Below are 21206 nucleotides of genomic sequence, written 5' to 3' on the forward strand. Positions count from 1 at the left end.
CTCTGAGGGGAATTTACTTCAGGCCTTCGGGCCAACCCCCCCCCCCTCCTGTCAACCGTTATCTCTGCTCCACTTCTATGGAGAAGAAGTGGGGATTTTTTAAAAGGTGTACACATTGTGGAAGCAAACTTGCTCCTCCGGACTAACATAAACGTTGTATTTTCTGCCTCTGAGAGTCTCATAAACTGGAGTCCTGTCGTCATTGTGCTCGCTTCTCCAACCAAATGAGGAAAAACCGCGCAGCGAGCCTTAAATTAGCGCTGCTTAAATCGGCTCTTGCTCCCACCAAACTGATGGAGGAGAGACCGTCCACGTCGACAGCTCCGACAGCGAGTCCCACCTCCGATGTCGACCGCATGACACCGAAGTTCCCGACATCAAAGGCACGATTGTCTGCTTCCACGCCTGTCAAAAAGAAGGCTAAGGCAAGTACGGAGACCAAGTCCACGAAGAAGGGCACCTCCAAGTCCCTCAAGGCGGCTAAGACGGGGAAGGCAGCGGTACAAGTCTTGCTCCCACCACACTGATGGAGGAGAGACCGTCCACGTCGACAGCTCCGACACCGAGGCCCGCCTCCAATGTCGACCGCCCGACACCGAAGCTCCCGACATCGAAGGCACGATCGTCCGCTTCCACGCCTGTCGAAAAGAAGGCTAAGGCAAGTACGGAGACCAAGTCCGCGAAGAAGGGCACCTCCAAGTCCCTCAAGGCGGCTAAGACAGGGAAGGCAGCGATACAAGCACTGGGTGATGCCCCTGTAGTGCAACCGGCAGTATCGATATCGGAGGCCCCAGTCCCACCACCGATACCAACCATCCATGTATTGGATTCCCCCATCCAACAAACAGAGCGTCCTTACTCTGACATCGAAACGGTAGAGCTCCTAAGCCACCGGATTGATACAGAGCATTCTCCGTCTCCTTCTCCATCGTCGACATCGACAGTATCGGAAGCTCCCGACATCGATCCACGTTGGCACCGATACACCTCATGTGGCACGCAGCGTCACCCTCCACATCTGCACAGTCAATCTGTCGATATCGACAACCGAGATTACCGGGACAATGCCCACAGACAAGCTGCCGCTTTGTCTCCCAGACGTCCATGGTTCAGAAGTCGTTCCCCAAGAGTCTTCCTGCCCCCCCCAACACCGATGTCATGGGATCAACGACAGTTGAGGTACCTGTATGGGGCATATCCATCTTCCCTGCCATGGTTAATGCCTGCGGACTATGCTGATTGGGATCACTATTCCACCCATTCTGTTCATAAATCGAGATCCCCTCATAGATCGAGACCTTCAGCATCTCTGTCACATCCTCCTTTGGTCGATCCATCCCACCACAATTTGGAACCAAGTCGTACTCTCAACCCTCCAGTCACTGCACCTCCTGTTGCTCCTGTCGTCCAATTTAAACCACTGACCTGTCAGCAGGACACATCTGTCCAAATTCAACAGCAAGACTCCTCTGACTTTGCAGAAGAGGACTCAGATATGGAGGCTTCTGAGGCTCACACTTCTCCTGACCATAAGTCTCCCAACCAAGATGTCGCTGAGGACTTACCCATATCCCCATCAGATAACCCTTACGTCTTATACAGATCTGGTCAAAAGAATGGCCTATGCCCTAGGTCTCTCTGTCGTCCAACTACAACAACAGGCGACAGACTCAGTCTATGATATAGTTCAGCTCGACACCTCTTCCACCTTGGCATCGCCTATGTCCTCGGTACTTCTCCAAGCAGCTAAATCACCATGGCTAAAACCTTCATTGGCTCCACTGTCCACACGGAAACTGGACCACATGTACAGAGTAGAAGAGACAGATGCAGATTTTCTCTTCTCTCATCCTCAACCAAACTCAGTGGTGATAACGTCTTCCTCCAAATCACGGAGGACGCATTCCGCACATTCTGACAAGGAAGGAAAGAAATTAGATGCCTTTGGCAGACGATTTTACTCCACTGGAGCATTGGGAGTCAAGGCCACCAACTACTTGGCCTGTATGAACCGCTACCAATACACTCTTTGGGAACGGTTCTCAGAAATTCTAAGTCACCTACAAGAGGACAAACTGCAGGCAGCCAGAGTCATACAGAAAGAGGGCATGGTGTTGGCGAAACAACAGCTCAGCACTATCAAACATGTCCTTGAGGCATCTTCATGAACAATGGCGTCTGCAATATCTCTTAGAAGACATTCCTAGCTCCGCAACACTAGCCTGCCAATAGACACTAGGTCTTACGTAGCGGACCTTCCCTTCGATGGCCTTGGTCTGTTTAATGCCACCACTGATTCTACTCTTCAAGAGATAGATAAAAGTATAAAGGTGTCCCGAGCTCTAGGGGTCTCATCCTCTTCGAAACAACACTATCGTCCTCGTAACTGGTCGAGATCCTGGCAGAGGTGCAGCCCAACTCACCAGTCTCCTGACACCTGTTGGAGGCCAAGAACGTCTTCTGGGGGCCAAAACCCCACCTTCCAGAAACCAAAATTTGGTTCAGGCCAACAAGCTTCCCGCACCAAACAGTCTAAACCCTCCAAACAGGGTTTTTGACTTCTCAGTCACCGAGTCAGCTACTACCTGTCTGTCACCCTTCCTTCACACTTGGCATCATATCACCTCGGACGAGTGGGTGCTCGCCATCTTGACCCGAGGCTACAGAATCGAGTTCATCCAGAACCCCAATATTCCAGTCGTCGTCTCCACGCCCCCTTCCCCACCTCTCCTCGAGGAGGTGTCCGTCCTTCTACAAAAGGGAGCCATAGAACATGTACCACCACATCTCCATGGGACGGGATTTTATTCCCGATACTTCACAGTCCCGAAGAGAGACAGAGGAGAGATCTCAGGGAGTTGAATCGCTTTGTGATTTACCACCGCTTTCGCATGGTCTCGCTTCAACAGATCATGCCATTGCTTCGCAGACACATCTGGATGGCAACCCTCGACCTCCAAGATGCGTATTTCCACATCACTATTCACCCCTTCCACCATCAATACCTACGCTTTGTGGTTGGTCACCGGCACTTCCAGTATACGGCTCTTCCGTTCGGCCTCTCCAGCACCCCAAGAGTCTTTACGAAGAACATGATTGTGGTTGCGGCTTTCCTCCGTCTACAGGGTATGTCGATCTATCCCTATATAGACGATTTGCTTCTGGTAGCGCCTTCCAAAACCGTCCTAATCTCAAACGTTGCAGAGACTCTGACATTATTGTAGAATCTGGGCCTTCAAGTGAACAGGCAAAATTTATTTATTTATTTATTTATTTTATTTATTTATTTTTTGGGATTTGTATCCCGCCCTACCCATACGGCCCAGGGCGGCTAACAGCGGCCATGCCGAATCAAAACATAAAATACATTAAAACTTCAATAAATACAAGATAAAATGGTGCTCTGCGGTACATAGTAAAGATCAAAGTCATTTTAAAATCCAAGATGGTCGATGGCTCTCATTTGCGGCTGAAAGAGTAAAACGTCGAAGCGCCGGGATGATGTCCCAAATCTGGCAACGTGTGCCCCCCGTCCAAGGCCAGGTAGATGGTAGGTCGGCCACGATGGTCCGTCTCATTTGTATCCAGCCCAGTGCATACAGTATATCAGCGCAATCCTGGATTCACAGACATGCATGGCTTACCTGTCCCAAGACAGGGCAGCAGATATTATTTCTCTAGCCAACGTCGTTGGTACCCAACCCTCCGTCACTGCCTTCCAAATTCAGAGGCTGCTCAGTCTGATGATGGCAACTACGTCGGTTCTCGTCTTTGACAGACTCAAAATGCGTCCCTTACAACTATGGTTCATTCACCACTACGACCTGTTGAAAAACACACACACTGTTGTCCTATTCCCTCCTCCCAGTATACAGGACTCTTTATCTTGGTGGACTGTCCCTGCCAATATCCTTCGGGGAGCCCCCTTACACCCTCGGTCACCGGAAGTAACAATAACTACGGATGCCTCCCTGACGGGATGGGGTGCACACTCCATGAGGCTGTCTGTCGGAGACAAATGGGATGTGCAAACGAGGAGAAAACACATAAACTTCCTCGAACTCCTAGCCATACGACACGCTGTCACCTCCTTCCTCCCCTTACTCAAGGGAAAATGTGTCATGGTCCTGACGGATAACACCACAGCGCTGTCATATATCAACAGGCAGGGAGGCACGGTGTCCCAACGCCTATGCAACCTGGCCATCCAGTTGTGGAAGTTGTGCATCGACAATGACATATTCCTCGTGGCCACTCACATCCCTGGCCACATGAACGTGCAGGCAGACCATCTAAGTCGAGTCAGACTCAGCCTGCACGACTGGGGGATGAACCTAAAATACCTCCTCCTTCTCTTCCACAAGTGGGGGACTCCCCGAGTCGATGTCTTTGCGAACAGAAGCAACAGGAAGTCCTATGATTATAAATGGAGGAAGTTCTGTTCTTTCCTGGGTGATGACGCCACCCAAGCCACCTCAGCTGGCCTTGAAATAGTTTTTCATTTCCTCCTCTCCTTAGCTGACTCGGGACTTTCCCATTCCTCGTTGAAAGTTTATTTGGCCGCTCTTTCGGCCTACCATGTTCCAGTTGAAGGATGTACTTTGTTTTCACATCCGCTTTCGAAACGGTTTTTAAAAGGTTTGCTTCACCTTTACCCTCCTGTCAAAACTCCAGTTGCCCCATGGGACCTTCCTCTAGTTCTACGCCAGCTGACTAGGAAGCCCTTTGAGCCACTCGCAACACGCGAGCTGAAACTCTTGGCTTGGAAAACGGCCTTTTTAGTTGCCATTACCTCGGCTAGGCGAGTGGGAGAGATACTGGCTTTCTACCACGATACACCCTACCTGTCGTTTCTGCCAGATGGAGTGCGCCTAGTACCGGACATTTCCTTCCTGCCGAAGGTGTGGTCAGAATTTCACCTGCAGGCTGAGGTCTTCTTCCCAGACTTTTTTCCAAACCCTACGTCAGAGGAGGAGAGATTACTACACACTCTAGATGTCAAGCGGGCTCTCTTGTTTCTATCTGCAAAGAATGCATCCAACTAGATGAGACCTGCAACTATTCATCTCGTACACTTCGGCACGACTAGGCAGTCGCATCACGGCTCAGCGCCTGTCTAAGTGGATTGTAGGTCTAATCCATCTATATTACCTACTCACCAAAAAGCCATTGCCTGGTCCTATCAGGGCTTATTCTACCAGGGCTGTCGCGACTTCCACTGCCTTCCTCCAGGGAGTTCCACTGCCGGACATTTGTAGAGCTGCTACCTGGGCCACGCCTAACACCTTCATCAGGCACTATGTCCTAGACGTCTGTACGAACACCAGTACCAACATGGGACGTCACATTCTGGCTTCGGCTACGCAGTAAAAGACCTGCCAGCACCCACCTCCAGGTAGGCTACTGCTCGCTAATCTCCCATGGGTGTGAAGCACAGAGACCACGTCAAAGATAAGCAGGTTGCTTACCAGTAACTGGTGATCTTCGAGTGGTCATCTGTGCATTCACACCACCTGCCCTCCTTCCCCGCTGCTGTCAGCTTCTACATTTTCGAATGGGGGTTGATTTGCGGCAGTACTTTGAAGGAACTGGCGGGATGTTCGCGCCCACCCCTCTGGGCATGCGCGGTGGGGTTCCTGGGCATGTGCGGAGGGACTGGGCACGAAAATCCGTTAGAAAAGAGCTTGCTACAGCACCGATCGATCCAGCGCGTCCACACTGAATCCCATGGGTGTGAATGCACAGATGACCACTCAAAGACCACCAGTTACTGGTAAGCAACCTGCTTATCTCTGTTATCATAGTCCTCCTTTCCTTGGTCTGGTGAGAGTCACAGGGGTGTTGGATGTTAGCCTTAGATTCTTTTTGTTGCTATCTTGGCATATGCTGTGGCCAAGGGATAGCATTGGTTATAGGTTTTTGATATTTGGGAGAAGGGTTTCTTATTGCTTCAGGACTACACTGGAGAATGTGAGAGAAGCCCCTCCCCTGCAGGAATCACAACAAAGAAGCGGTGGCCCTGCCTGCCTATAGGGAGGAGTGTCTTCCCAGAGGTCAGACTGTCCCACAACTGGTCTACGGAGCAGGAAGATTCACTGGTGAGATAAATCTTCAATTTCCCCACTCACATAGCAGCCATTTCCCCTGACACTGTCACCACAGTGGCCATTTCGTCCCCCACCCCACCATCTGGGTGTGTGTGTGTTATTTTTTATAAGAAGAACCTACAATTGAATGCAGTTATAGCAATACAACGTGTCTACCAGATTTTCCCAATTCCCAGCTTTCATTAACAAAAAAGGAAGTTCGTGGTTCTTTCTGTTGCAGAGATATAAGGGGAAAGACATACCTCCACAAAGAAAGAGGCCAGAGATTTTTTTTTAGTGAAAGCTGAGAATTTGATGCACACACTGTTATGTGATTATATTGAGATAATTATTTATTTTACTTAGTTTATATCCCATTTTCCTCCCCAGTGGGGTTCCAGAGTGACTTAACAATATTCTCCCTTTCTCCATGTTATCTGGTGAGGTAGATTAGGCTGAGAATGCATGACTGGCCCAAGGTCACCCAGCCGGCTTCCATGGCAGAATGGAGATTTGAACCTGGGTCTCCCAGATCCTAGTCCAGTTCTCTTAACCACTACACCACACTTCCATGTGGAACCCCCATGTGTCCGCAGCCATACAAGCAACCAGGAAACCATATAAGGCTGTCTTCCTGTAAAAACCACCTAATATATGGGTAAAGGGATTCTAAATGCCAATTGGATGTGGTTTCTACATCACTCCAAAAGCCTCACACAGATGCCAAGTGCTTCTCAGGCCATCTGCGTCTGGGCATATACACACCAACACATGCCTACGGTGTGTTGTGTTTGCACTCATGCCACTTCGGTTCTAACCCAGTCCTCTCCCCACTGCATCCAAGGAGCTCAGCTAATTCATTGCATATTTAGTTATTCAGATAATTTTCTTTCATTCTCTTTGTTCTGGTGTTCAGTGCAAATTCTAACCCTGTTAGCACATGCAAGATGAGTGAGACAGTGAAGGTTGGCTCTGGATGAACAGTGGAATAGTTGCTGTGGCACACAGAGGATTGTACCGTGTGTTGATATTGAGTCAGCCTAATGGAAGTCAAGGAAACAAAAGACGTCTGTTTCGGTGAAATTTTTACTGGTTTACATGTGGTGGAAAGGAAGCACACAACGGATTTAAAGAAATGTGTGGACAAGTAAACTCAATCCTGTACTTCTGAAAGGGAAGGGGGGGGGGGAACCCCTACTTGGCAAGTTTAACGATCCTCTTTTATGAGTAACCTTTCCTTTAGAATTCCTGCCAACATCTCTGCCCGTTCCTAGGCGCAATATACTCTGGATGAAAAAGGCAGAACTGAATCAGCCCAAAGAGTCTTTACCTGGGAAGAATCAAGTTGTATTCTGGCCTAACTAAAGGGGTATCTGATTGTTTCTCATCTGCTGTTGTGCAGGAATGGACTCGAAAGCACTATAGAAAATGCTGTTAATAAAGGTTGTGACAAAATTAGATTATTAAAATAATTAAACTATAGTTGCATCAGTACCTGGTCTGTGCACCCAGAAAGGATTGGATCTGGCCAGTTTCTTCACTCCATCTTGCTCAGTTCCCCTCCCTACTACAGCCCCCACCTCACATGTCTTTTTGTTAATGCAGGTCTGGTGATTCTCAGCATAGCTTTTTTTGAAGGACCAAAGAGGACCCCTCCTTCCCTTTTCGCCAGCAGAAAAACTGGTTGGATCCAACCCAGAATGCACCACATATTGTTCATTATGTTTTGGGTCACTCAGACAAAGTTAGTTCACAGATATAAAAATTCAGGACGTTTTTGAAACACTGTGACAGGTGGGGGGCAACATAGGGCTTCTCTGGTTTTTGTTCGCTTTAGGGAAAAATCCAGAAAGGGAGGGGGGAAATAAAATATATGAAATACTTACTTTTTATCAAATCTAAACGTATCTTGCTATGTCAAGAATACAAAGTACAATGTATGTTGTGTGTGTGTGTTGCGTACCAGCAATTTGCTTTTGACTGATGGTGACCCTCTGAATTAACATCCTCCAAAACGTCCTCTTGTTATTTATTTATTTGATTACATTTATAGCCCGCCCTCCCCGCAAGCAGACTCAGGGCGGCTCACATTGCTTGGCCCAACATGCCAAGATTCATCTAAACATTTTAAACTATTTAAACAACTATTTAAACAAACAACAATTTTCAATTAAAGTGCACACAGTAGTTATTAAGGCAAGATGGCATGCCATATAATGCAGGGCTCAAAGCACTCCACTCAGCAGTCTCCAGTTCTTCAAGGTAGTATGGCTCGATCTCAATTGCGGCCAGCCTACGCCACAGATATTAATTGTGGCCATTGATTATAGTGGTGGGCGGCTCCTAATGCCCAAGATCCCACAGGGCCCTGATCTCCTCCAGGAGCTCATTCCACCAGTAAGGAGCTGCCACTGAAAAGGCCCTGGCTCTGGTAGCCACGATACAAGAAGCAAGAAAAAACTGTGAACAAGTGACGCTTAATAATTGTTATTTAAAGAATCAAAAGTGAACAAAGTTAATATACAAATATGGAAAAATATATATGACGGTGATCTCCGGAATGTCTTGCCGTTTCGAAGGTAGATCTTCTTCCAAGTAAAGATGTGAGACCTTATAAATACAATAATGTACATTTTTGAATTTCTTAACATTGTATAAATCATTCTAATAATTAATAATAAAATAGATTGGAACCTTACAAAGACTGTCTCTCAGTGATTCACTTCCTCAGGTGTCGTTTCACAAATATCAAAGAAGATTCTTTAAGAAATACAACAAACTCCATTTCAATACACATCTCAATATTCTAATACACATCTTATAACAAAATGATCTTAAAATACAAAACCTACATATCTAGAGAACTTACCAGTATTAGTAATAGCTGTAATGTCTTGTAAAACCTGCCATGGGCTAAGATAATGATAATGCTTGATCAAGTAAGGCTCATGTGGACATTATATATTCTTTTTACACGAATCCTATCATGACTTAACATTAATTGTCAATTACTAGTCAGGGTTCTTCCTTAAGGGGCCAACATGTTCCTAATGTCAAATAGGTGAATCTCTTACTTCATACGAATCCTTTCATTACTATAATAAGTTGCCAACTTACAAATGGCTATGCTCCCAAACTGGCATACTAAAACCTACCATCAACAGAAGAAAAACGGATATTATAAATAACTAGCTAAGTCCAGAGATGCATTCAGACCTGATGGAAACACCGTATTTAACTTAAAGATCCAGTAAGCTTCACGCCACAAAAGTGCTTGGCGAATATCTCTCCTATGGTACCTATTAGACTGAATCACTTCTATCACAATAAAATTAAAATCATTATGACTGTGTCCCATTGTAACAAAATGGTCCATGAGGGGGGCTTCCCACTTGGGGAGGCCCATCAACAGCCTGGCCGCGGCATTCTGCACTAGCTGCAGCCTCCGGATTTGTGACAAGGGCAGCCCCATGTAAAGAGCGTTATAATAGTCTAGCCTCGAGGTGACCATTGTAGCCAGGTCGTCTGGTGACTCTTGTCTCCTCACATAATACAGTGTACACTAGCTCAGTTAATACATAAAACTGTGCACCTTGGTATATTTACAACATTTACAAGTACAAATGTTTCACATGAAATTGAAACAATAATTATAAATAATCCCTTTGCTGACAATGGAGCAGAAGCCTAAAAACATTTCTCAGTTAGTGTCACCTGGCAAAAGAGAAAGAAAAGGTGTTAAAAATAGAAACCATAAATATTGTGATAAACTATTGTTGTAATGGCCTGTCAGCGTTATCCCAAAATAAATCAGCACCTGTACTGCCTGTTCTGCAGAGGTGGCAGCAGGACTCACAGATACCCCCAGGCCATGATTTTCCCTTTTAGCCTGTTTCCAAATCTTTAAAAAAGAAATCCCTGTCTGCTTCCAGCCTAACAGAGCACAGACATGACTCTTAGAATATCTTACAAGTGAGCTAAATTTTATAAACACAATTGGGGATTTGCAAGAACTCCCCCTCCACTGGTTCACATCCCCATTCTATCTCAAGCTTCCCTCCCTCTCGTAGCCCCTGCAACCTCTCCCCTTTCACTGCTTCCTTTCATCCCTCCAGTTGATCTGTTGTGGTTCCTTAAATTTTGCGGATGTTAAGTTTTCCCATTTGTGGCTCAGTTTTGGGAGTCATCCAACCAGCTCCTACTACATACCCTTGCACGTTACCACCCACTCTGCATCACTAATACTGATGCTGTCTTCCCAGTTACCATCATTATCTTCACAGTTTGCCACATTAGCATCTAGTAATCATTGCACTCCATATAACCCAGGGGATAGTTGTAGTAGTTCTACTACTGTGACACTTGGTGCTAACACCAGATACAGCGTTTGGTAAACGGACAAAATTTGTCAAAATTCCAAAGGGGAGTCTGATTTGTTCAGATTGTTCTACTCAATAATCCCAGATGAATTATCTCCATATCATATAATGGGAGATTAAGGTCCTTCCTTCCTCTCAGAGCCAGTTTGGTGTAGTGGTTAAGAGTGCAGACTCTAATCTGGGAGAACCGGGTTTGATTCCCCACTCCTCCACTTGCAGCTGCTGGATGACCTTGAGCAAGCCATAGTTCTGACAAGAGCTGTTCTTGAAAAAGAGCAGTTTCTGTCAAGAGCTCTCTCAGCCCCACCTACCTCACAGGTTGTCTGTTGTGGGGAGCGGAAGGGAAAAGGAGTTTGTAAACCGCTCTGAGACTCCAAGTGAAGGGCGGAGTATAAATCCAACCTCCTCCTCCTTCTTGATTATATGTTACTTAAAAGACACACACATTTAGAATGGGAATATAGCAAACACCCACCCATTCCCAAAAGTCATATATGTGATCTACAAATGGATAGAGTCTGACATGACAGCTGCTCCTCAGAGGCTGACAAGATGGGATGAAGTATCTGTCCAGACATAGATGTTCCTCAAGGTCACCAGAACAGGGAACTTACCCATCTTCAGATAAATAGATTGTGACTGATGGAGCAGGGGGTATGAGGGAATTCTCAGGTTCAGTTTTTCAGCCTGCTGTCATGGTAACTGTGGCCAGGTGTTCTCAAAACTTTATCCAAATAAGAGCTTCTCCACAACAGTTCCTTGTTGACAGTAGGCTTCAAATTGTGAGCCACCACAAATGTTATTTTGGGTGTCTTTGCTGTGCGGATAATTGTTTGTGCAGTTGGTCTGTTTGTGTGTGGAACAAAACATTGTTTGTCCAAAAAAGGCCACAGTGGTATCTTCTGTGGGAAAATTGATTTCCCTTAGTGACCACACCTTGATCAAGTGAGATGCCACTGTAATGTCCAGCTCACCCAGTTGACCACTTATGAGCTGTTATTTTTGAGGGGAAAACCCATACAGAATGACAGCTGTACCAGTTGTGCATGTAAACTTCCCCTAGGGGACACTGGCCAGGCACTATCACAGCTGTTGGAAAAGAAGAGAAGACCACCCTGCAAGGGGAAGCAAGAAGGCAATTAGGATAGGATAGTGAGGTTGGCACCTTCTCTCTCCCGTGTCATCCCTTGTCTGTCTCCAGATTGCTACTCCCAGGTCTTCTCGGAAGTGCCACCCTCAGTCTTACTGGGTTAATTCCTCTGCCCACAACAGGAATTTGATTGCTATGAATTCTTATGGGCTGCTGGTGATTTTCTGTGCAGAGTTAAGGAACCACTTTTGACCTATACACCCCTTGGCAGAGTGGTCTCAGTCTTCGGTTCTTTCGTTCGTATGAATTCCCCATATTTATTGAATGCAGGAAGGGCTCTGGCTTGATTCTGTGCACCTATTTTGAGGGGTAAATTTGGGGAAAATAAGGATTAGGGCCTTCCTAGAGAGCTGTGAGAGAAGTAGTGACTGGAATACATTTTATTTATTTATTTATTTATTTATTTAGATTTATATCCCGCCTAGCCGGGGCAAACTGGCTCATCTAGTTGTTGTCTGTGCAATTCTGTTTGGGTGCACATAGTTCACTAACATTTGAACTAAGAAAGGAGGTACAGTAACAGAATATTCAGAATTGATGCAACGAGTATGGTTGCCAATCTCCAGGTGAGGAATTACAATTAGTCTCCAGACTGCCGTTCCCCTAGAGAAAATAGCTGCTTTGGAGAGTGGACTCCAATGGCAGTAGACCCTGCTGTGGTCCCTACTCTCCCCAAGCCCTGCCCCCACCCCATCGAGGCCCTACCCCCAAACATCCAGGCGTTTCCCAGCAGGCAACCATAACTATGATGAAAGACAGTAGTGGTTTATCTGGGGGCAAAGCACACGGAGTCCAGAGCATGGAAGAACTGAATAGTATGGAGGAACTAGAGAACTGGGAGGATATTGGCAGGATGTGGACCAAAAGAAGTTGACAGAGAAAAGGATTATAATCCTTGTATTGTCTTGGATCAATACCTTGGCCGAAGCTTTTGAAGTGCACTGTATTTTAGTATGATGAAAACACAAGTCTGAAAGCAAAAAAAAAACCCCAAAAAACTTTTTTGTTTGCTTTTAAAATGCAAATGATGTCCTCTTTCAGCCTTCTAACACTGGCTTAGAGCTTGACCTCAGATGTAAAGAACCCTCTGATTTTAGGAGAAAGGAGACGTCTGTAGGACTCCCAAATGATTTATGTTGTTCCTGCGGGAGACTCAAATACCCTGCCGTCAGCAGCCAAGTCTTGGTCTTCACTGAAGTCTAAATGTCCTGAACTGAACCCACTTTGGGGCTGTGCGCGAAAGAGGTGGGAAAGGGGTATTAAACTTTCCCACCACATCTGCACTCTCTTTTCCTCCAAGGCTTTTAGAAATATATATTTAGGATCACCCAATTTTTAAAAGAATTTTGCTTTTTTTTTAGAACAGATTTTCCAGTGGCATTGTTTATATTCACATTTATCTGATTAATAGACAAAAGTGTTCTGGGCTCCGTGCCACCTGGCATCTTTCAGAAATTGGTTGCTTGAACAGGGCTGGGAAACGAGTTTAATGCACTTGTGGGTTTTGATTACCCCCAGGGGCATATATGCACCTCAGTTTTAAACTGGTTTGACACTCATTCTGTATTTACAGGCTACTCTGGGAGTTTTGTCCTGTGGTAAAAGATCTTTAATTAAGGAAGATTCCTCTGATGAGGACTATGCAGGTATGTTCCAAGCTAGAATCTTTGGAAGAAGTCAGGATACCTGATGCAAATAGGGAAAATGGTAGATATATTTTCTTTTTATTTTATCATTCTTTTTGTTAGATGACATAAGGGCAATGGAAGGGTTCTTGATATATCAGTAAATTAGCTAATTTACAGACACCAGCTAATCTTGAGAGCCAGTCTCTGTTTTAGTGGCTAGGATGTTGGATTAGGATCTGGAAGACCCAGGTTCGAATCCCTGCTCTGCCAAGCAAACTTACTTGGTGACCCTGGATCAGTCACACATTTTCAGCGTAACTTACCTCACAGGGATGTTGTGAGGATATAATGGAGGAGAGGAGAAGACTATAAGCTGCTTTGGGTCCCCATTGGGGGGAAAGGCGGACTATGAATGAATGAAATAAATAAATAAAATCCCCCCCCCTTGGAATTCTGAGTAAGCAGGGGGGGAAATCCAGGCATGAGATTCTTCCCCCTATTCTACACCCCTTTGAAATGAATAAGTCCTCAAAATATAATGAAGAACCTGGATATTCCTTGTTATGTGTGGAGAATGCACGTTTCTTACCACTTAAGTTGTCTCACATCAATACCGTAACTTCCCTCCATTAAACAGATCTAGATGGATAGCCGTGTTAGTCTGTCTGTCGCAGCAGAAAACAGCAAGAGTCCATCAGCACCTAAAAGACTTGACAGAATTTGGGGCCGGGGATGAGCTTTTGTGAGTGCTGAGGGGTGACTCATGAAGGCTCCTGCCCTGCTGAAATTTTTGTTCATCTATAATGGTGCTACTGAACTCTTGCTCTTGTGTCCAGTTACTAGTTTTTGTCTTGTTAAAAATGACAAAGTGCAAATTTTGACTGTGGCTTTTTTGTATGTGCAGTGGAGGGAACTGTGAAACAGGCTTTCACTACTTCCCTCTTGTCAATCATTACAGTGAACTCCACTCATTGGCTGGAACACTGAGAGGCTGGACCAAAATGCTTTTGACTGAGCAGTAGGTAGGCAGAATACATTTTCCTATATCTCTGGAACTTCAGTGGCTTGAGGATCCCTTCCTTCCTTCCTTCCTTCCTTCCTTCCTTCCTTCCTTCCTTCCTTCCTTCCTTCCTTCCTTCCTTAGGCTAGCCTGGGCTATCCAGGTCGGGGCAAAATGCTTTTACCATTTACCAAAGAACAGTGTTACAGTTTGGCTCTGCAGATGGGAGTTATTTTTCAGCAACGGACTCTGCTGATTGACATAGAGTGGTAAATGACAGTTGGCAGTCAGTCAGTAGCTGGTCTTTGCTCCACGCTTTCCAGAGCATAATCGTACATTGTCAGATATGTGTGAAGAGAACAAGCATCGCATGTTGGATAATGGCTGATGCATTGAGCAAATGACCTGCTGCAGCACTTTCCAGTAGGGATTATTACATGCTCTCATCCCTCTGTGTGAACAAATAATGAGGAAAACATTGATTCGTGGGGGGGGGGGGATCTTTCACATAAGTCTCTCTGTGCAAATCCTGGGAACTCGTCCTATGGCTCACTTCACAGCCAGCTCTTCTGATCATGTTTCAGGTCTCTGGGAGCCCAGACTGTCTGAACAAAAAGAATGGCTTCACTTCTAGCAATACGTTACTGAAACCTAATGAGAAAGGGATGAAAGAGCAAAGTAGGAGCTTAGGAGATGTTTTTGTTTCAGACGGTTTATTTGCGATTTTGTGAAATAGATATCACTTTGGCCTTCCCTGGAATGTGTTGGAAGCCCAAATGCCAATATTCTTGATCATGATAACAATGACGAACCCAGATAATGGGGGGGGGACCCCTCAAACATACAAGGTACATGCGTAACTGTAGAACAAGCACATTGCCCAACTTTGCTTTTTACCATAGCCTTATTTTCAGGTTTGGATGATGTAGAGATGAGTGTGCATTTAAATCTGAGTGCTACAAGGAGACCACGGAAAGCTTTATGTTGAACTACTTACAACCATGTCCAAAAAAAGCACTAATGTGTCCAAAAAAAGCACTAACATGTGACAGGCAGGCTGACCAAAGGACAGCTGAAAAATGTATGCAAGCTTAAAAAATAAAAGATAAAAGGAAGTCCTTCTTCACCCAAAGAGTGATTAACACATGGAATTCACTGCCACAGGAAGTGGTGGCGGCTACAAGCATAGACAGCTTCAAGACGGAATTGGATAAACATATGGAGTGGAGGTCCATCAGTGGCTATTAGCCAGAAGGTATAGATAGGAGCTCTCAGTCTGGGGCAAGTGATGCTCAGTATTCTTGGTGTTTGGGGGGGGGGCAACAGTGGGAGGGCTTCTAGTGTCCTGGCTCCACTGATGGACCTCCTGATGGCACCTTGGTTTTACCCACTGTGTGACACAGAGCGTTGGACTGGATGGGCCATTGGCTTGATCCAACATGCCTTCTCTTATTTCCTAAGACTTGTGTAATGATTATCAAGGGAGGGAAGGTGGCAGGGTATAGCCTGATCTTGCCAGATCTCAGAAGCTAAACAGGGTTGGGACTTGGAAGGGAGACTACCAAGGAAGGCTCCCCAGAGGATAGCAAACCACCTGTGTTCATTGTTGATCTTCTGTGCAGTTCCACATTGGGATTGTGTATGCGGAGGCCTGCCGATCGGTAGGTATACAGCTTTAAGCTTCCAGAAAGCGAAAGCTTGACTCTGCCCACAGCGATGTGCTCCCACGCACCAGTGCCACTCACCCTCAGTTCCTCTTCTGCCGCCAACAAAGTAGGTCATGTTTGTGCTGCCTCCTCCTTTCTTACGGCTGGATCCGGAACTACAGTTTGCCTTCCTGATCCTCATGGCTCAGAAGGCTTTATTCAAAAAGGGTACCCGCTGTGGTGTGAAAATGACACAAACCAATTTGTGTCTGCTCTGCCTTGGAGAGGGCCATTGGACGTTATGCAAGGCTTGTTTAAAGTTTACCTCCAAGGCTTGCAGGGAGAGAGCATTTAAGCTAAAGGCTGCTCTCTGGGAAAAGGCTCTCAAAGCCTCCGATCCTCCCATGGAAGAAACCAAGGATAACCCTGCTGAACAATCGGGTTCATCCTGTTCAGCTCCACCCCTCAGCTCCACGACCCCGCCAGCCCGAGCTAGCTCAACTTCACCATCCCGTAAAAGGGATGTGTTCAAACCCCCAGCCAAAAAAGCAAAGAAGGGGAAGGACAAGACTAAGTAGACCAATGCTCTGAAGGCTCGTACCACAGAACTACATCCCTCCAAATTGGATCAGACTTGACCTCCAACTTCTCTGATATCGTTGTCCGAAGGTGTACTCACTCACGAGCTGTCACCTGGCCAGCTTGTAGCATCTGGAGACACTGAACAGTTTGCACCCTGGCCTCCTCGCCCTACTCGAGCATGATGGCCTACAGACCCATACCCGATGTCCTCACATTATCTGGCTGAACGGGACTGAGGCTACTATGGCCATTCTGGCCCAGCCAGCTTGGAATATGACCAGCCTTATCATCTGTCTTCAATGGCTGTATCAGTCCAACCTCTGTCCCCCAGAACTGACACATCAGTAAAGAGGGCTGCTGATTCTGACGCCTCAGAATCGAGCCCTGCCGAGCAAGTGGGTGATACCTCGGCTCCATCCCCAACCGAGGACTTCAAGATGTATGGTGAACAAACGTCTTGGATGGCACAATCCCTTGAGATTGAAATCTTGACCATTGGACACCAACCAAGAGACAAGATCCTGAGCAAACTGTATTCTGACTCACCTGGGACCATTGTCTTCCCTGTGTTAGAGGGCTTAGATGATATCACCCAACAAGTTTGGCAACATCTGACCACTATTCAGCCCAGTGCTAAACGTATGGAGCAACTTTATTGGGTCAATAAAGAACTCTTCAGTTACTTCTCCATGCATCCTCTACCATCCTCGCTAGTTGTTGAGGAGATGCAGCCTAAGGGCAGGCAGTCATTCCATGCTGCCCCTATGGATAAAAAGGGTTGTAAATTGGATGTGGTGAGCCAAAAGGTCTATGCTTCCATTTCGCTGGGCTTTAAAGTGGCTAACGGAGGTCATCATGGCTGGGTACCAGCTTTTCTTATGAGAGGATATGCTATCCTTTATTGAACTCCTACCCGGGGGGCGGGGATGACCCTTGGCCAATGTCCTGCATATGGAGGTCATGCATCTCTCAAAACAGCAGATTAACGCAGGTCAGCACTCCGCGGATGCAATGGCAGGAGCCATGGGCAACGTGATTGCCCTCTTTTGTCATGCTTGGCTACATTCTACAACTCTGTCCAATGATACAAAGCTTAAGGTAGAAGATTTACCTTTTGGTGGAGCCATGCTGTTCTCAGCCAAGACCAATGAGACATTAATCACTGTAAAAAAAGAACGAACAGACTGCCAGGTCCTTGAGGGGTCCTCAACAAAATTCTTCCTCTTACAAACAGTGTCCTTATGGCAGACATTACTCGCATCCTTATCAGAGGGATTACAGATATGCTCCTTCCTTGGGACCCCAGTGTCCTCAATGTAAGTCACAACATTCTCAACAGGGGTATCACAAGTGCAAGGGGTTAACCTGGTCCAGGCCTCTGGTGCAACTAGTGCCTATGGGGGGATCCCACCCCAACACACAAGGTGCAGTGACTGTATATGGTCACCTTTGGTGATAGATTGGCTCCCTTTATGGGAGCCTGGGCTAGGGTGACCTCTGATGCATGGGTCCTCAGCATCATTCAGTTTGGTTATAGGTTGGAGTCCCCCCCGTCCCCCCGGTTCTGCCCCAGTGGGTGAAACAGGTCCATCCCAAGCAGGCTTAAGCCAAGCCTTACACACCCTTCTAGAGAAAGGAGCTGTTGAGTTTGTTACGGGAGAACATTCCTCGTAAGGTTTCCTATCTAGGATATGTGTGGTCCAGAAAAAGGACCGGGATTTTTCACCCCATCCTGGAATTTTTAAGAGCCCCTAGTAAGTTTTTGAATGTTCAGAACTTTTGTATGGGTTCCATTGTAATTTTATTACAGTTACTAAAGTTGGGATTCTTGGTGTATAGTCCTAGATCTCAAGGATGTCTATTTTCGTATTTCTGTATTCCCTGAACATTGCAAGTACATTAACTTCTACTGTCTTCCAATATACCGTTCTCCCCTTTGGCCTTGCTACAGTGCCCAGGGTGTTTTCCAAGTGTATGGCCCCAGTGGTGGCAAATCTCCACCTTCAAGGCTGCAGCATTTTTCTCTATGTAGATGACTGGCTCCTGGTAGCTGACTCTAGAGAGGATGTTATCCGCCAAAGGGCCTTGGTCTTGAAGACGTGTTGGTCCCTTGGCCTCATAATAAACTGGGGAAAGTCCAAGTTAGAGCCCTTCTGGAAAGCACAGTTCATCAGAACTGTCTTGGACTCCACCCTAGGTAAGGGTTTTCTTCTCCCAGAATGGATTCACAATATTATGACCCTGGTTCAAGAGTTCCAACACAAACGTTTTCAGTCCGCCCATCAGATTCTGTGTTTGTTGGGATATATGGCAGTGGCTACTGCAGTCCTGCCACAAATGCATGCCTCCACATGGGGCCTTTACAACTGTGTTTTTAGGGGTTCCTCATTCGAGAACTCACTTGGTGGCCTCTCCCAGGTCATTTGTGTCGCAGTACCCCTTTTGGGTTTCCCCAGGTGGATATTACACTTATCACAGATGCGTCTTTCCACGGCTGGGGAGCTCACTGTGGGGAGTCCTCAGCCTCAGACACTTGGTCACTTGAAGAAAAAGAATATCACATAAACTGGTTAGAGTTGAGAAGTGCTAGAAACACCCTTATCTGCTTCCCAGATCGGTTGATCAATCTGTCCTGTCACAGACGTACAATACAGTATTCATGTTCTACGTCAACAAAGAGGGTGGCACGGGATCGCACAGCCTTTGCATAGAGGCCACTGCGGTCTGGAGTTTAATCCTGGATATGAAGAAGAAGAAGAAGAAGAGGAGATTGGATTTATACCCCGCCCTTCACTACCCAAAGGAGTCTCAGAGCGGTTTACAAACTCTTTTCCCTTCCCCTCCCCACAACAGACACCCTGGGAGGTGGGTGGGGCTGAGAGAGCTCTTGACAGAAAGTGCTCTTATTCAAGAATAGCTGTGCCAGAACTATGGCTTGCCCAAGGTCATCCAGCAGGTGCAAGTGGAGGAGTGGGGAATCAAACCCGGTTCTCCCAGATTAGAGTCCGCACACTTAACCACTACAGCACTACACCATCCATATTCCCGGTGTCCTGAACGTACAGGCAGACAGACTCAGAAGGATGAGAACCTCATCCCACAAATGCTCCCTGATCGTGGGTTACCTCCTTCCCATCTTCAAAACCTGGGAGGTGCCAGAACTCGATTTGTTCACCACCCAGCACAACTCCAATGAGAAAGTTTTATTCTCCAGCGGGCCGCGGGAAGGGATCCCTGGGTGATGCCTTCCAGATCTCCTGGACAAAGGGACTCCTCTGTGCTTTCCCACCTCTTCCCCTCATTGTCAGCATGCTAGAGAACACACTTTTCCCCGAGAAGTGTCTGAAGTCCGTCTGAACTCTCATAAGCCATCCACTAGGCACTCTTATGCTTTTAAGTGGAACCGTTTTCCCCTATGGTGTAGAGACAGGAGGTGTCCTTCCTCACAGAGCACCTCTCAGCGAGGTTTTTGATTACATAATAGCTTTAAAGAATGTGGGTTTAGGTCCCCCCCCCCTCAAAGGGCATCTTGCAGCCATTTCCTCCCTCCACAAAGGCTGGGAGGGTTCTTCCCTTTTCCCCTACTCTTTGGCACTTTGAAGGGCTGGCAAACTTGTACCTTCTGAGAGATCCTGTTATTCTCCAGTGGTCTCTCTCCTTAGTTCTAACTGATTTGATGTGGAAGCCCTTCAAGCCTTTCACCACATGTCCCTGAGCCCTCTTATCCATGAAGGTTTGCTTTTTGGTGGCCGTCACTTCAGCCAGACGAGTTAGTGAGTTAGCCACCCTTAGAGCAGAACCCCTCCCCTTTTAAAGTTTTCCACAGGACGGGTAAGTCCTTCGGCCTAGCCTGAATTTTCATCCTAAGGCTGTGCCAAAATTTCATTTGTCCCAAGACTTGTATTACCTGTTTTCTTCCCAAATCCCACTTCTGAAGCTGAGCAGGAGCTCCATTTGTTGGATTTTAGAAGGGCCTTTTTTATTTGAAGTGAACGGTTGAGCACCACAGGGAGGGCTCTCTGTTTATATGTTTTGCAGGTCTGAGGGTAGGGAAATAGGCTACTCCACAGACTCTCTCTTGGTGGCTGGTGTAGCCTATCAAGTATTGTTACTGTCTGATTCTGCTTCCCCTCTGGAGGTGTGGGCTCTCTCCACTAGAGCCGCGGCGTCCCTGACGGTGGTTTGGGGTGGTGCCCCCTTGGAGGAGATCTGCAGAACTGTGACATGGACTTCTTCTGATTCCTCCGTGCGACATTATTTTTTGGTTGTTGCAACCAGAAGGAAAGCGGAGTTTGGAAAGGCTGTTCTCCATTCTCTGTTTAAATAAGGTGAGCATGTTCCCGCCTCCTTGTAGAGCTTGTTAGAACCCCCGTGTGTGGGACTGCACAGAAGATTGACGATGAAAACAAGGCTGCTTACCTGTAACTGTTGTTCATCGAGTATCTTCTGTGCAGGCACACATAGCCTCCCTCCTGCCCCACTACATCCTCTCGGCGGCTTGGAGGAACTGAGGGTGAGCAGTGCTGGTGCACACGGGCATGTGGCTGTGGGCGGAGTCAAGCTTTTAGCTCTTGCACCCTTTGGAGGCTTAAAGCTGTATACCTACCAATCGGCAGGCCTGCGCATGTGGAGTCCCCACGTGTGCCTGCACGGAAGATACCCGATGAACAATAGTTACCGATAAGCAACCCTGTTCTTCTTACTTGTCTTGAAAGCCCCTTGGTGGGGTCACAAT

General features: G+C 46.7%; 1 protein-coding gene across 1 annotated transcript in view; it reads left to right on the forward strand.

Moving 5' to 3' along the window:
- Positions 1-1547: 1547 nt before the first annotated feature.
- Positions 1548-21206, forward strand: part of LOC107120714 — a gene marked incomplete at its 3' end in the record, with an annotated part of 125568 nt that continues 105909 nt past the window's right edge. The window contains exons 1-4 of the mRNA XM_015423483.1: positions 1548-1730; positions 2910-3164; positions 4110-4452; positions 20826-20892. Of these exons, the coding sequence (XP_015278969.1) occupies positions 1548-1730; positions 2910-3164; positions 4110-4452; positions 20826-20892 (848 nt within the window). The remainder of the gene's footprint in view (positions 1731-2909; positions 3165-4109; positions 4453-20825; positions 20893-21206) is intronic.

Source organism: Gekko japonicus, unplaced genomic scaffold, assembly GCF_001447785.1.
Source record: "Gekko japonicus isolate JY-2015 unplaced genomic scaffold, Gekko_japonicus_V1.1 scaffold2463, whole genome shotgun sequence".
Taxonomy (NCBI): domain Eukaryota; kingdom Metazoa; phylum Chordata; class Lepidosauria; order Squamata; family Gekkonidae; genus Gekko; species Gekko japonicus.